This window comes from Leptosomus discolor, chromosome 2, assembly GCF_034619465.1.
Source record: "Leptosomus discolor isolate bLepDis1 chromosome 2, bLepDis1.hap2, whole genome shotgun sequence".
NCBI classification, from domain to species: Eukaryota; Metazoa; Chordata; class Aves; order Leptosomiformes; family Leptosomidae; genus Leptosomus; species Leptosomus discolor.
Genome location: NC_141392.1, coordinates 40,846,473 through 40,861,534, shown reverse-complemented (window position 1 = coordinate 40,861,534; position 15,062 = coordinate 40,846,473). Strand labels below are relative to the sequence as shown.

General features: G+C 37.8%; 1 protein-coding gene across 1 annotated transcript in view; it reads right to left on the bottom strand.

Moving 5' to 3' along the window:
• Positions 1–15,062, bottom strand: part of PLD5 (phospholipase D family member 5) — a 181,731-nt gene that overhangs the window by 24,932 nt on the left and 141,737 nt on the right. The window contains exon 5 of the mRNA XM_086460945.1: positions 13,559–13,686. Coding sequence (XP_086317071.1) covers positions 13,559–13,686 — 128 coding nt within the window. The remainder of the gene's footprint in view (positions 1–13,558; positions 13,687–15,062) is intronic.

Sequence of the window (15,062 nt, the reverse complement as noted above, 5' to 3'; positions counted from 1 at the left end):
TCCGGCTGCTTCAACATGGAAGCAATGACTCCTATAAAGAGGTGGTCCTGGTATATGCTCCTTGGAAAAAAACTGACCTTAACAGTAAAATTTGGAACACATTGATTCATGCTTCCTTAATTCCCTCTCTCTGCTAAAGCACTATGTTGCACGCAGAGGTAAAGGTCATTTGGGTCATCTGAAAAAACCTCTTTGTACTTGGTGAAGTAGTAGATTCAGCTGAGGTGTCAGCTGGCTGCTACTACATGAACAAATAGTAATAATGCATGCTACGGCTATACCATCATGAGAAAGAGGAATATTAATCTGTTTATTGCATAAGGTTATGACCTGGGTGTTTTCTCCTATCTCAAATCACAGCAGATGCTGCCCTTGTGGATGTAAAAAATATTTCTAAATCGTGTATAACACCCCTTGTGCAAGAAACAGAAGTATTGTGTGCCAAAGATGTCAGAGACTTAATATGCTACTAAAAGTCAGCATAGCTCTTACGTAAGTTAATACTGAACAGAATGAAGAAGAAAAACCCAACATAAACCAAGTGAGAGACAACTTTAAGGCTGGATGCCATTTCCATCTGCAATATTGGGTAATAATCACTTTAACTTTATGGAAAAAGGAAAGAAGTATCTGAAAAGGTACCTGAAAACATGTTCTAATCCAGTCTTAAAAACAGAAGATCAAATTTATTTCTCACAGTTTCTGTATAAACCAAATTCTTTGTTACAGCACATATAGAGTTGAAGGTAATAAAATATAAGTTACAAAGGTAATAAAAAAATGTTTTCAATACGTTTAAGCAGAACATAAGTCATGAAACTGTAGTATATGTTCATGGTGTCTATATATATATATATGGCATATGTAGGTTCTGTACCTATGCTGCAAAATGATTTGCTACCCAATCACAGAAATCTACCATACCATTAAATTTGAAAGAAATGTCTAATAAGTCATTATACTCATTAGAAAAACTTGATTGTCCAATACAGGAACTCTCACAACTTCTGCAGTTTTCTGAAGATACACCGCACATTTCTGTTTGCGTGCGCTGCCTGGCCAATACCCCTCCCTCAAGCAAGAATTAATAGTTTGCCACTGAGCAGTTCCATGAAAACACCAGTGATTTCACTGTTTTGGTCACTGCCATTTACTTAGCAAAGTTAAGAAAGGTGACTGCACGATGACTTTTGAACTAGGCCTTGATGCTTATGGCAACAATATCAAAATCTGAAAAGGTTTAGTGATGCCATTAATTCTGCAGATTCATACGGAAGGAATGCTTTGTCAGAATCTGTTTTGTTCTGCTTGATGACTTATAGATATAGAAAGATGAGATTTTATACTGAACTACAGAACCATTATTCTTTTCATGGAATGACTGAAATGATTGTCCTTTCTTGCCCTGACTCATGGAGATTTATGGCACAGATTTCAGCCTGATTTACTGTGTGTCTTTTTCTCAGGACAATACTAAATGCAGTTTACCATGAAAGGGTTCAACTGTTAAAGTGGGAGGTGACCGGGCCACTGCATTTGGGAATGTTTTGGAGTTGAGGCAGTTCTCAATGAAGATGTTTAACTAGAAAGGAACTATTGCCTGTGCAACATGTAAGTGTGTGTGCGTGGGTGGAACCATATATTGGGAATACACTTTCATGGTTATTTTAATGTTATTTTAATTGTTTAGTTGAACAAGACTGATCTGATGGGGTATGCTAGTAACTGAATCCCTCTGAGAGGAATCTGCCTCCATTCGTTAACATCACTGACCAGGATTAGTTACCAGCAAGTTCTTGTGGGAGATGACAGAATAGAGTGTGGTGCATTAGCTCCCCCGCAGAGATTCAGCTGGGTTTTAATAAACAAGTTCTCTTTCAGCACAACATAAATCACAGTTTTGGGAAAGTGGTGGATTTACTACCTGCCTTACATCCATAGAAGCTTACTGATTATTTAAGACCCTACCACCAGCTGTTGATACAGATGCTGGAACCCCTGGATCAGACTGTATGACCTGTATCGTTATCTAGGACAAACAAAATGATTAATGGTTGGACTTGATGATCTTAAGGGTCTTTTCCAATCTAAATCATTCTATGATTGTAAAAGGCCTTAAGAGCTGGTCTTAAGAACTCTGACTCTACAGGCATGCCTACCCCTTAGCTGCTGAACTCCAGCAGTAGGCTCGGCACAGAAGTGCAGCACAAACACTTTTGCTCCTTCCAGGCAATCTGGCTTGGACTTGAGAACAGCAGTGGGCGGGACAGATCGGTGCAAACAGGTCAAGTTCTGCAGCCCCCACTTTGTGCAGGCTGTCTGCAAGCCAGCTCCGGTGAGAAAACCATAAAACCATTCTAGTGCAGCATCTGCATTAACATACGTTGCTGTCCCAGCACATCTTACTATTTCAGGGTTTCTTAGTGAACACCACACAAATGAAACTACAGGACTTGTAAGTGCAATTGGTTGGCAGATCTATAAATTCAAGTTGAGCCCTTCTGCTTTACTGATTGCTGCAGACAGGCCTTATAGAAGTGTGTCTGGAAACCATTCTCATCACTATGACCAATACCAATAGGTACACTATTTGTGATGCCATTTCTGGGAGATCATCGTAAACTATTTTTGCAAATTTCAATAGCTTAACTCTTAGGCTGCTGAGTCTCATCTCTAGGCCATGGACTCATGCAAGCACATCTCACCAGTGCCTGCCTGATTGCTTCAAGATAGCAGTAAGGGTCTTTAAAGCTGTCTCTAGTTTTGCACACACATGTATGTAGGATTTTCTGTCCTCTGTGCAGTGGTGTACACTGTGTATTCTGCCACCTGCCGTGGTTTAACCCCAGCCACTGGGATGGGGAGAAGAATTAAAAAAAAAGTAAAACTTGTGGGTTGAGATAAAGACAGTTTAATAAGACAGAAGAGGAAGAAAATAATAATAATAATGATAATAAAATTACAATCATAATAATAAAAGAATTAGAATATATGAAACAAGTGATGCACAACGCAATTGCTCACCACTTACCAACCGATACCCAATCGGCCCCTGAACAGGGGTGTCCCCCAGCCAATTCCCTCAAGTTTATATACTAGGCATGACGTCATATGGTATGGAATACCCGTTTGGCTTGTTCGGGTCAGCTGTCCTTGCTGCACCCCCTCCCAGCCTCTTGTGTACTCCCAGCCTCTGCAGGCAGGGCAGTATAAGAAGCTGAAAAGTCCTTGACTTAGTATAAACACTGCTTAGCAACAACTAACACATCAGCGTGTTATCAACATCATTCCCATACTAAACCCACAACATAACTACTATGAAGAAAATTAACTTTATTCCACCCGAAACCAGGACACCACCAAATTCCTGCATGCCTCCAGTTCCCTAAACACTTCTAGAACCCATCCAAAACTCTCAAGTCTGATAATCCTAATGCGCTGATATTTCGTCATGTCTGAGGGATCACTTATAAATCAGAACCAGACACACTGTCTTTGAAACGTCTTCTATGACTTTTATTTATTTTAAGATGTAGTGATTGCATGGCAAGTATTAAAAAGCAAGCAAACAATTGTGAAGTTAGTTTTACTGGAGAAATAACTTTTTTTTTTTTCCTGTGGATTGTGGAGATCCAACTACCTGAATATCCCATGCTGCTTAGGAAAGTAGTTTATCTGTTCAAACTGGATATTCCATCATTTTGCTCTCAAAGTTTATTAGTTATTGATTTAAAATTTATGATTGATTACTCCAATGGTAGGTAAACCCATTCTACAGAATTATGAGAAGAAAATAGATCTGTAATTTCAGAGGTCAGAGATAAATTAATGAGTGTACTCCTACAGTCAATAGAAATCAAATAAAAATATACAGCAAGCTGTATTTTGCCCTCTCTCACACTAAATACAAACACATAATGAGGATGATGCATGTGAGAATGGAGCACAACAGTGGAAGAAGTATGATAAACAGGAATGGCTTCCTAGCACCTCAGAGCTGGGAATCGGCTCTGCACCCAGAGAAACAAGACAAGCTGAGAAGTCTTTTTGGCTCCAAGTGCAAGGTGAATATACAGTCCCATGCTCTTTTCAATCACTAGATCACAAAACCAGAAGTCCCCAGGAGTAAGGTGGAACTAAGAGCACTGCCAGGCAGTCACAGAAGTACGTGCAGAACACAAGTTACCCAGGTTCCTGTCTAGTTTCAACCAGCCCTCTGATAGTGCACAGCAATGCTAGCAAGAGGCAAACAGGCCATTTGCTTCACTGAGATGCATTTGTAAATAATACATAATAATTATTGGTCAGATGGTCAGATAAAACAATTTCAAGCAGAGTAAGCCTAATGGGCAATGCTGACTGGCCTGATTTACTGGATGTAACAGAGAAAAAGCGGCCTGTCTCAGTTAAAGAATAAAACAAAACATCAGACTTCCAAAAATACAAACTTCACACCATGATAAATGCACACTGTGAGTTCTGCATATTTCCAAGAGCAACATTTCCTCCTCCTCTCCCAAAAAGAAAGAGGAAAGGAAAAAGAAAAGCTGCTGTTTTGGACATAGGCAACAGTCATCAAAGTTCTCTAGATCTGGTCAAAGATGGAGATGCTAGCCAAAAGCTCTTAGTAAAAATAATAAATATATTTTCAGCCTGTCTTTTGAAGGACAAGCCGTAATAGCACCACAGCAGAGTTCCGACAATACAACTAGGTTTCTATGCAGCAAGGAATAAAAACACAAAAAAGGTATTTAATTGTAAGTACAGCTCTAATACCTACTTAGACCTGTTTTCTTCACATCTTGACCCATTCACCTATGCTTGAAGATCTGGGTTGCACTTTTATGTTATCTTTATAGTATTAGCTAGTTCTGGAAATAATCACATTGAAATAAATCAGATTAACAGCATCAGTTTTTTTAAGGATTGTATCACATAGCTAACAATTTATCAAAGCCTTTTAGAAGCAGATATTCTCTGTCACATAGTAGAGATATTATTTAACACAGAAAGGTGAATTTAGATAGAACATACTAGTATTATGTTGCATGTACTTTCAGACTAATATTTACCCATCTGAGCTTGATTGAACCTTGGTGGATGACGAAGTTGAAAGAGGCTCGTTTCATGTTATAGGACACTTGAGACTGTGCTCAATATACTAATAGCGATATGATACTGAACACCACAGGGAAAGTAAGAAAATTAAGCAAATTATTAGGAGATGATGGCAAGGATTAGCAATGGTCTGAAGTACACATTAGGGACTTCATAACAGAACACATTATATCAAATTGAAACTCTCAATATAACTTTTGCTTGAGCTAAAAGATGTAATTCCACTGTCAGACAAAGTATCTTATCTCAAAAGGACCAGATGTGCCATTACATGACTTCAAGAGACTCATTTAGATAAAAGTTCAAAAAATGACTGATTATAGCATGCTTTTTTGCTCTATGCAGTTCTGTAAAGATAGGCTACAACTGTCATTAACAGAAACTGCAAATGTGCAGATCGTATCTTGGTGATCAGTTTGGAGAGGTGGCTCTGCTATAGCAAGATTTTGGGAAAACTGGAAGCAAATGAGATCATCACGATGTAGTCTGAGGTATACAGAAGTCCAGTATTTATCACACATTGTTTTTATGGGAGGACAATTTTGATCACACAAATAAGTAGAAACTACATTGTTCAAGGATGTACTTTGAGGAAATGATCATTCCCCTCTCCCTAAGAGATATATAAAAAGAAGCATGAGTTGCATTTGCTCCTGGCAGCATTCCAGAGCTTCCTGCATTTCTGGAAAGTTTTGATCTGGATCTATATCCCCAGAAACTGAGACCAAGAGAAGAAGGAATAATCCCAGGATGAGCTTTGCCACTCTCTAAGCGCAGCCTTTGAACTGTGACTTCTCCACATGAGTCTTCTCAATATAATTGGGGTGATCCCTTCAAGTAAAGAACCACATGGGTTGCTCCCAATTGATGTTACCCCTTGCAAGCAATCAAAGTGTTGCTCCTCCAATATCCCCATAATCCCAAATTGCCCCCAAACTGCCCTTTAGGCGCCGCACTCAATACCTGAGATACCATTTTCATCTCTCAACTTTTGTCATCTCAGAGTAGGAAGAAAAAGAAGTTAAGTTTTATCATTCTTTCTGTCACAGAAGACAAGAGGAGGAAAAGGTGGTAGATAAGAATTCTAACTGCTGCTTTTGTCTCCTTTTTTCTATGTTATAAGGAGAAGAGCCTGAACAACTAAATTGAAACCCCTAGTATCTCTCAATCCAGTTCTGTTCTGTCTGGTGGTAACAGGCAAGACACACAGCAACATTCCAAGTGCTCCTGGAGCTGTCCTGCTGCAAACCTTCCTATAGGCTAAGTCCAAAAAACTAATTCCTACTAAGACAAATAAAGTATTGGCTCATCAGTTTTTACTTAAAATTGACACACATAAAAAGTATATCTTTTGACCAGCTGGGTTTTTTGGTTGGTTTGTTTTTTTGGTTTGGTCTTTTGTGCATAACCTTGTTTACCTACTGTATCTACAGGTGCTTAACTTTTTTTGAATAATTAATACTCATGGCTCTCAACATCTCACATAGCTAATCTGACTGTTGATTCAACTGAATTATTAACAGAATAAATGAATTATTTCTTATTCTTCACATGTAATTGATCTTTCATAATTGCTACAACTTTCATGTACTGAGGGAGTCAGTCCTAAAGAGACAAGTACATTTTACATAATAATAATAATAATGCCCATAAATAGTTTCTCAGTCACTCATTGCCACATATCTCACCATGTACAGTATTTTGGTCCTCTTGTATATTTAACATCTTAAACGCATCAAGTGAAAACCTAACTCCTCAGAAAAAACAGGTCACTATTTCCAACCCAGTGTTGGGACAGTTTATCTAAATTTTCTAACTACCTTAAATTACGTAGATATAATCAGCAGTTTCTAACTTCTAACAACAGGAGAGGAAGAGAAGGATGGACAAGAAACTGCCTGAAAAGGAATTACTGTTGTTTAGTAGTCCTGTCAGATACCCAGCTGTCACATGGGACACTTTAGAAAGTGCTCCAAGGCACCGCTGAGAGTTGGCAAGAACAAATCACTGATCCAACAGAGATGATCAGATAAACTTCTGCTATTCAAAACACTGCCCAATCTCATTTCATGAAAGAAGAAAAGCCAAAAAATGCAACTTATAAGACCAAGCCTAATTCACCAAGAATTAATGTGTCTTCATAAATGAATACATGGGTGAAGATACCAGGTATTATTTTTCCAGTCCTCCTCCTGATGGATTTTTAAGATGAATAGAAATCAAATGCCTTTCTGAAGTCTTACTTTGTAAGTGGTGAAAGAAATCACACAACAAACCCATCAGACATATAAAACAAACAGGAAAACCTATTTGAGAGCAAGTTCACAGGGTTGGTTTTCTGTCCCTAAAAAAAAAAAAAAAAAAAAAGAAGTATGTTTTACAGCCTGGTTGGTTTTTTGTCCTTAAAAAATTACATCTTACAGCCATTCAGCTTAAACTGGTCTGAATTTAACAGAAGAATGAGCAATCCAGAAAATATATGGACTTAAGAGGCATCTTAGAAAGAAAAATCCTCTGCTAGCAGTTTTTACACAGCTAACTAAGAGAGAAAATCATGGGTCTGCTTAGGAACTTTTCCTCAACATCAGCTGAGCCAAAATTTAAGCAGAACTTTTTGAGATAATGCTTTTAAGATGTCACAGGCAAGGTAAAGTAAATTACTACCTGCAGTAGAACTGGATAGTGGGGTTTGTTTAAGAACCAACAAGATGAGAGCTTTTGTAACTACTTGGTTATCTTTCACACCTTCCATCCATACCTTTCATCCCTGCAGGGAGGTGGCTGGTGGCCCAGGATGCTTGGGTGGAAAGTCAGGTCCGTCTCTGCCACGTGGCTGCTCACCATTACCTGTCTCAAGCATCACCAGCCAGTGATGGTGCACCCCCTGGCTTCCATCTCCTCACAGCTCTCTGATCTCCAGGATCTCTCCCACTTCCAAGATCTTCCCTCCAGCCAGGAACTTCACCTTCTTCTGTTTGGGTCCCCTTCTTTTTTTTCTAAGGCCACTTCTTTCTGGCACCCCAAGTCTCACTTTTCCCCCAATCTAAACAGTTTCTGTGCATAAGCACAAGGCATAAGCAGCCTCCTAACTGGTGGGTCTGTCTCACATGTCTTCAGTAACTGGAGAGCTCCAGACATGCCACTTCCATTTAGTCCAGGTGTTTACAGTGAGACTCCACCAACTACAAGGAGGAACCAGCAGGCTTCTGCTTGAGACCTTAAATGTTCAAATTTGGACAGCAGCTCCCACACATACACCCTGCTACCTGTTAGGATTCATGATTTAAGCTACCTTTTTTGCCTATAATAGTATTTAATATTAGCCTGATTCCACTTCCAGTGAAGACAACTGGATTAATTTTACTTGTTTTAATAATTTTCAGTAATAGAATTTTCCAAGGGCTAATTATTAGTTGTACATAAACGTATATTTCTGAAGTGGTTCAACTAATCCATTAAAACAGTTGTTTGCCCACTGGATTCAATTATTCATGTGTGAATAAAACTTTTCCAAAAATGTTGTTAGTATTAAGAGAACCAAAAGTGTTTCTTGAGTTGATTAAAGGTTCTGTCTGTACTACAAACCTCACACTTCTTAACGGAATTAAGGAGCTAAATGCATTTTCAAGTTTTGCTGGAACTATTGGAGAGCGTCATGGAATAAAAGAAATATATGACACCTTTTGTTAGCTCTTACTCTGCATTAATGTTATGAATTATAACAACTTTTATATAACCAATTTCTTTCATTTAAGTACATTAATAAGCTACCTGGTCAAGAAACTAGAAACTAGAATACAGCACCATGGCCACCTCAATTGTTATTAGTTCAAACCACAGGCAAAACTTAATCAGTATATGTACCTAATTTTAGGCATCTTTGAGTGAATACTTTTTCAGCCAAACATTTTAACATAGATACGCATATTTTGCTGAGACTTCAACATGTTGTTACCTTAAATATATACTTAAGTAAGTTGCACAGCTACGGCCCAAAGGTGTTGCTTGGCTTGTTTGATGGTTACAAAACTAACTTCTTAGTAGGTAAGAGCCTGGGAACTTGGGAAAATACTTTATCAATTGCATGTATTACTGAATGCACATCATTGAAGTGGAAGATGGAAGTTGTACAGCTGATCACATAGACCTCCTATATGAAATAAGAACTTCAAAATGTGATTTAAAATTTTATCTCAATTTTCCTCCTCTAATACCCCCCATAAATCACATTTTGAAGGCAGAATGGCACTACAAAGAATAAGAAAGCATCTCTCTGGATGTATTTCATCAAGCTGGTGAACCTGTAAGACTTATTTATACAGGTTTTGCATCATTTTATCAGTTTACAACAATTTACCAGAAAGAAACTAAGCTAGTAGAAATATTATTTCACCGATAAAATCTTACACAGCTTACTATATCTAAGAAAGCAGCACCTGTCTAAAAGTGGTAAAAACTCCGTGTGTTCACAACTCAGAATTTTAAACAGGTTATGTAATTGGGCAATATTTGCAGTATACTGAGAACAACAGAAAAAGATGACACAAATCCTTGACACAAAATCTAGATCTGTTCAAAGAACAGAATGAAAAAACATCTAATTTTTGTAAAACCCTGTTTTCAGGGAGTCTAAACAGTTCTTTTCATTTGCCTGTGGAGTCCGATTTCAGACTGAAGCAGAGAGCTGGCATAGATCATTTCTGCCAAAATTATTAGAGTTTTGGTGAACTTGCAACCTAACTGAACCACAGTTTTACCTGAAAAGTAATGATGTGCTGTCAGACTTGCCTATAATTTAAAAGCTGAAATTTTGGCAAGTATTAAAATTTTGACAGCAAAGGCACAAGGATATACGCAACTCTAAAGATTATTCCTTAAGTAATGTATGCAGCACATCAAAATCTCTCCTTGATGGAAAAAAATTTACTTTTAAAGGAAATACCAGTATTGCTGCTTGTCAGTGCTCGCAACTCAAGAAAATGGCAACAAAACTCAGTAAGCCTCATACAAGGATGACTTCTAGTGTCCAGCTTATAAATGTAGAGAACTCTTCACAAAGACTGTAAAAACAAAGCTGACACTTTGGGCATGTAAGTCCTGATGTTGTTTTCTACGGAGCTGTTAAAGGCAAAATTACTATTTCAACTTTAGACTCAGGCTCCCAAGAGAAGAATGATACTAACGGACTTTTTTTTTTTAATCCCCCTGCAAAGGAATAAAATAGCCATAAAATCCAGTTAAATCTACCACAGCATCCTTGCATAAATATTCTCTAGTATGCTGAGCTGCCCTACATTAAATGCTCTGTACTGCTATGTCACAGAAGTTCTACAACTTTAGGCCCCTAGAAGGCAAGAGGTAGGAAGGATCTGGGACTATGGCCCAGGGTGAAATACTGTAGAGACCTGCTGCAACTCTCTAGTACAACTGCCACACCAGGGAAGCAGGTAGGTGCTCCTGTATGAACTATGCAGTGCACTGGCCTGAATGTATGCAAAGGTTCAGTACAGAGGAAGCAATAAACACGCACATAGAAAATACAGAGGAAGGCATACAAAATATATGACAACCATGCACAGTTACAATCTTACGCTTTTCATTGCATTTTAGATATTATTACATGTGAAACTGGATGCACTCACATAATTTACACTGGAACTGTGCTGCTGAATAATGAGACATTGTTAGCTAGAGGTGACTGACTCATACTGGATGTTTTGAGTGAGAAGACAACTGCTGTGCTTGATAGGCCAAAGTACCATATGTTTCTAGAATAGCAGAAACCTACTTTATTCTGAGATTTGCTGTCAAGATCCAGTAATACTGGCCAAAGTGGTTTGCTGATTCAATAACCACAAGTTCTCTTACTCTAAAAGTCTGGTGAGCTTCTAAAGAGACCATATGGGACTAATCAACAGCCCAGTTTGCCTTTTCACAGTCCCTTCCCTGCAGGTAAACCACGATGTAACAGGAAACGTGCAGTGGCATCTGCAGTGATTCCCTGCCTCCTACTGCAAAACTGCAGAAGCCCTACCCTGCTACTGCAGGCAGTGCAAGTGCAAGGGCATGGGTCTGCCCAGGCCTGGCACTACCTGCTCTGCTATTTCCCAGTTAAACTAAATTCTTACTTATTTAGGCTGCTTTGAGAGAAGAGATGAGGGACCTGATCGCTCATTTGCAGCTACACTGGGACTCTGATAATGAGAACCCATGGGAGATGTATTTCCCTAGTGACAGCGTGGCTCACCGTGGGTTTTAAGATTAGGTCCCATGCATGTGCAAAGCATTTTCCTCGAGGAGAGCACTCAGAATAAAATGAGAGAGTTCTGTGCTTATTTTGCCTCTTATGTGAAAAGAGAAGTTTAAGACAGATTATTATTTTAGGATTGCACGTCAGATGTCTTTGAAAGTTGCCCTGATTTATTAACCTGTAACTCTGGGGTAAGGGAATTGGATACTCATATCTGATGTCAACTGGAGCCAAGCCTCTAATTTCCTTAGGCTGTTCTGAAACCCCAGTATACATTTCTCAACTAATTGAAAGCAGATTCTCTAACTGCAATTCAGAGTGTTTTCTTTTTGCTCTGTACAAACACTCTTCTGAGTTTCATCTTATCTCTACATATAAAAATATACTGTTATATGACAGTAAGATGAAAAAAGGAGTCTAAATGCATGTAGAAAAGAGTGATAAAATTAATAGCAAGGAATCATATTTGAAACACTGGCCCACAAAGCACTGGCAAAGTTTAACGTAGGTATGTTACAAGAGTTAAGGTTTACTTCAGTATGAGAAGACCAAACCTATAAGGAATTGTAGTATCTGTTATAAAGATCATAAACACAATATATAATAAAGATAATAAATATAACATAATAAATATAACATAATATAATAATCTGTGTGGTAGATGTGCTGCTTTTCTGCACATTTATTATTCTTACCAGTACTGAAAAATCACAATTAGAAGAGTCTTCAAGGCTAAACTATTTATAAGCTAAATAATTTAATGAAGAGCTATTTTGTTTTGACATATGAACAGTTTAGCTCATGAGGCACAGACAATGTATAAACATTTAATTTCCAAACTGTCCAAAAGCCCAAACTATATGTTCTTCTGTTGACTAAAAATACAACGTACTTTGAGGAAAGGCTTTCTCTGATTTGCTAACGACATCCTCTTTCCTGCCAGTTTTCCAGATGCCTTTGTAAGGATTAAAAAAGTTACTTTTTAAATAAATTAATACACCTAGGAACAGCAAAACTGTTCTGGCAGGGGAGTTGGACTAGATGATCTTTCGAGGTCCCTTCCAACCCCTAACACACTGTGATTCTGTGAAAACTGTATTTACTCACTCTACTAAGATGGTTAATCTGTTTTTATTCAGACTTTCAGTCACTTAGCTCAAAACAAACCTTAAAAACTTCAACACAACCAACACATGCTTTCTTCTTTACAAAATCATTGAATCTGTTAAAAATTATTCATGTGTTTCCAACATTCTCCTCATGTTTAGAAAGTAAGCTTTTTTACTGCAACTAATAACTGCCTAAGATTGCTTCTTTTTTCCCCTCTGTTGTGTGTTTCAATTACTGAAATCTAAAAGCACAGGCTCCACGTCCTAAATATGACCAACAGCAGCCTCATACAGTCAGTGGTATGTAGGAAAAATTAACATGACAGCTATTAATAATCCTGAGACTGTTGCAGAAAGAAAACAGCTACAGATACCTACAAGAAGGCAGATAAGCTGCATCACTGATGAATTACTTCTTCAAAATGGTTGTAGACTGTAAAGAGTCCTCAGCACTGGTTGTTGGCAGAGGCCTTAGTCTACATCCTTCAATTCTCATGTTTATGCAGAATCAAAATATGGAATTCTCTCTAATACATACAGCCTTCAAAGACATTATGCTATTTGACCTTCTGCACTCATAAATCTCTCCCTCCTCAAAGGTGGTGGTATTTTAATACCCACTATCCATTTGGAATTCTTTCCAAATTTGTCTTTTCCTTATTTAAATGGCAGATGAGAGGGACTAAGTCATGCTCATGACATTACCACAGAGTTTCCATACTGGTTTGTTTTCCAACAGATTTGCCCACTTTTTTTTTTTTTTTTACAATAAGTGAACTAGAACTTACTATCTTCAAACACAGAATCAAAGAACTCAATAAAGGCAATAATTTTTCTAAATCTAACCCAAAGCATGACTGTTGAGGATAGCTATTCCAAAGAAAAGTAGTAAAATTTACAGCAATATACTTTCGCCAACACAGAAGAGTCATCAAACCCATGGCAGCACAGTTTCTGATGATAGCAATTTTGTCAGCAAACTATGAGAATGCTATCCATCTCCACATGCTGGCCTCAAAATGTTACTTTTTTCCTCATTATACGCTCAAAGGGTATAGGATTATTTTTTTAATTAAATTACCTGTCCCAACGATCTCCAGTCTAGGCTGGCACTTCCAATGTACACGTGCTGTTTATCAACAATCCAGAAAGATGACTGAAGCCGACCTTCATTATATGCAGACATGTTCATATACAACACTTCAGCACCTAGGGATTTAAGGATAAAATAATAAACAGCATTGTTTAGAAAAACATTATTTAAATATATAATAATTTACATTATTAAAAAAAGAAACAACTTTGTATTTCAGGGCCTCAGCTTCCAAAACTAGTGAGGGATGTAATTAAACATAGCATTAAGGTTTAAAATCAATGATAAACAGCGTTACTGTCCCACTATTTAAGACCTTAATTAACATATAGTCCAGAAAAGCAGGTATAGGGAACATCCCCATGCATTATACTACTTAATTTTCTTCCATTTTAGAACCAAATAATTGCTAGTTTTTTCCAGCACTGTATGTTCCTAAAAATAGTTTATTTTTAAAGGTCTATTCTGTAACTCAAACCTGCTACATATTATAATAATGACCTTTAAAATATGAACCTAATTACAATCCCTTCCTGAAAAGCAGAGTCTGCTTATTTTCCCTCTGCAATGGTTCAAGCAGGTAGCCTACAGTGGGCTGCTGCGTGGAACAGACCTCAACAAGAGGAACATGGGTGGAGAATTAAGGAGTGAGGAAGTAAGCAAAAGCCTAAAGCATGCTGAAATTGCTCTTAATCCTGCTAATCTGTGACATTCAATCTACCACTTTGAACTGCACAGTTTTAATCAGGATTATAGGCCACTGAAATCAAAAGGAGCTACTTATTGGGTAAAAGCACATTGGCTCCCTCACAGGAACAGGAATGTCTGAATTGGCCCCATCAGTATGTTTGCAGGACTAAACCCAGAATATACTTAATATTAGGTGACTTTAGGAGATTTATCACATTATTATTGTTCTTTCAGTGCTCCAGTGTTTGTAAGATTAGGCAATTAATTTGAATTAATCATTGCTGAAGGTAATTTAAAGTAACCCACTCATCTTCACATTTTAGTTATGAAAGTAACTGGGGAAAAGAAGTGACAGTAAACAGGAGCCTGGAGGGCCGTTAATGATACCAGCCATCTCCCATTAAACATTGATGGGATCTTCAGTACCATGAATTCCAGTAATGGTTGAATATGACTCACAACTTCAAAAGAATTCCAGGATACCTAGAGAATTAAAGTGTATTCTTTTCATCAACTTCTTATTTCTGACCTCCTGAGAAAAATTTGACTTGCAATTTTAAGTAACAGTTACCAGTGCTAAATATTTCTTTTTTAATTATGAAAACTGTAATTCTCACTTGAACAAATTATTCTAGAAGGTCAGACATCACGGAAAGCAGAAAAATCAGGTAAGGTGCCACTTTTCATAAAGCGCCAAACATGCAACATAGGATTTTGAGCAAGTTACCAAATTTAGTTCGTTGTGCAATTACATTTCCTGCAACCCAAATACCTTTCCCATTTTTTCTAGGTATCACCCATC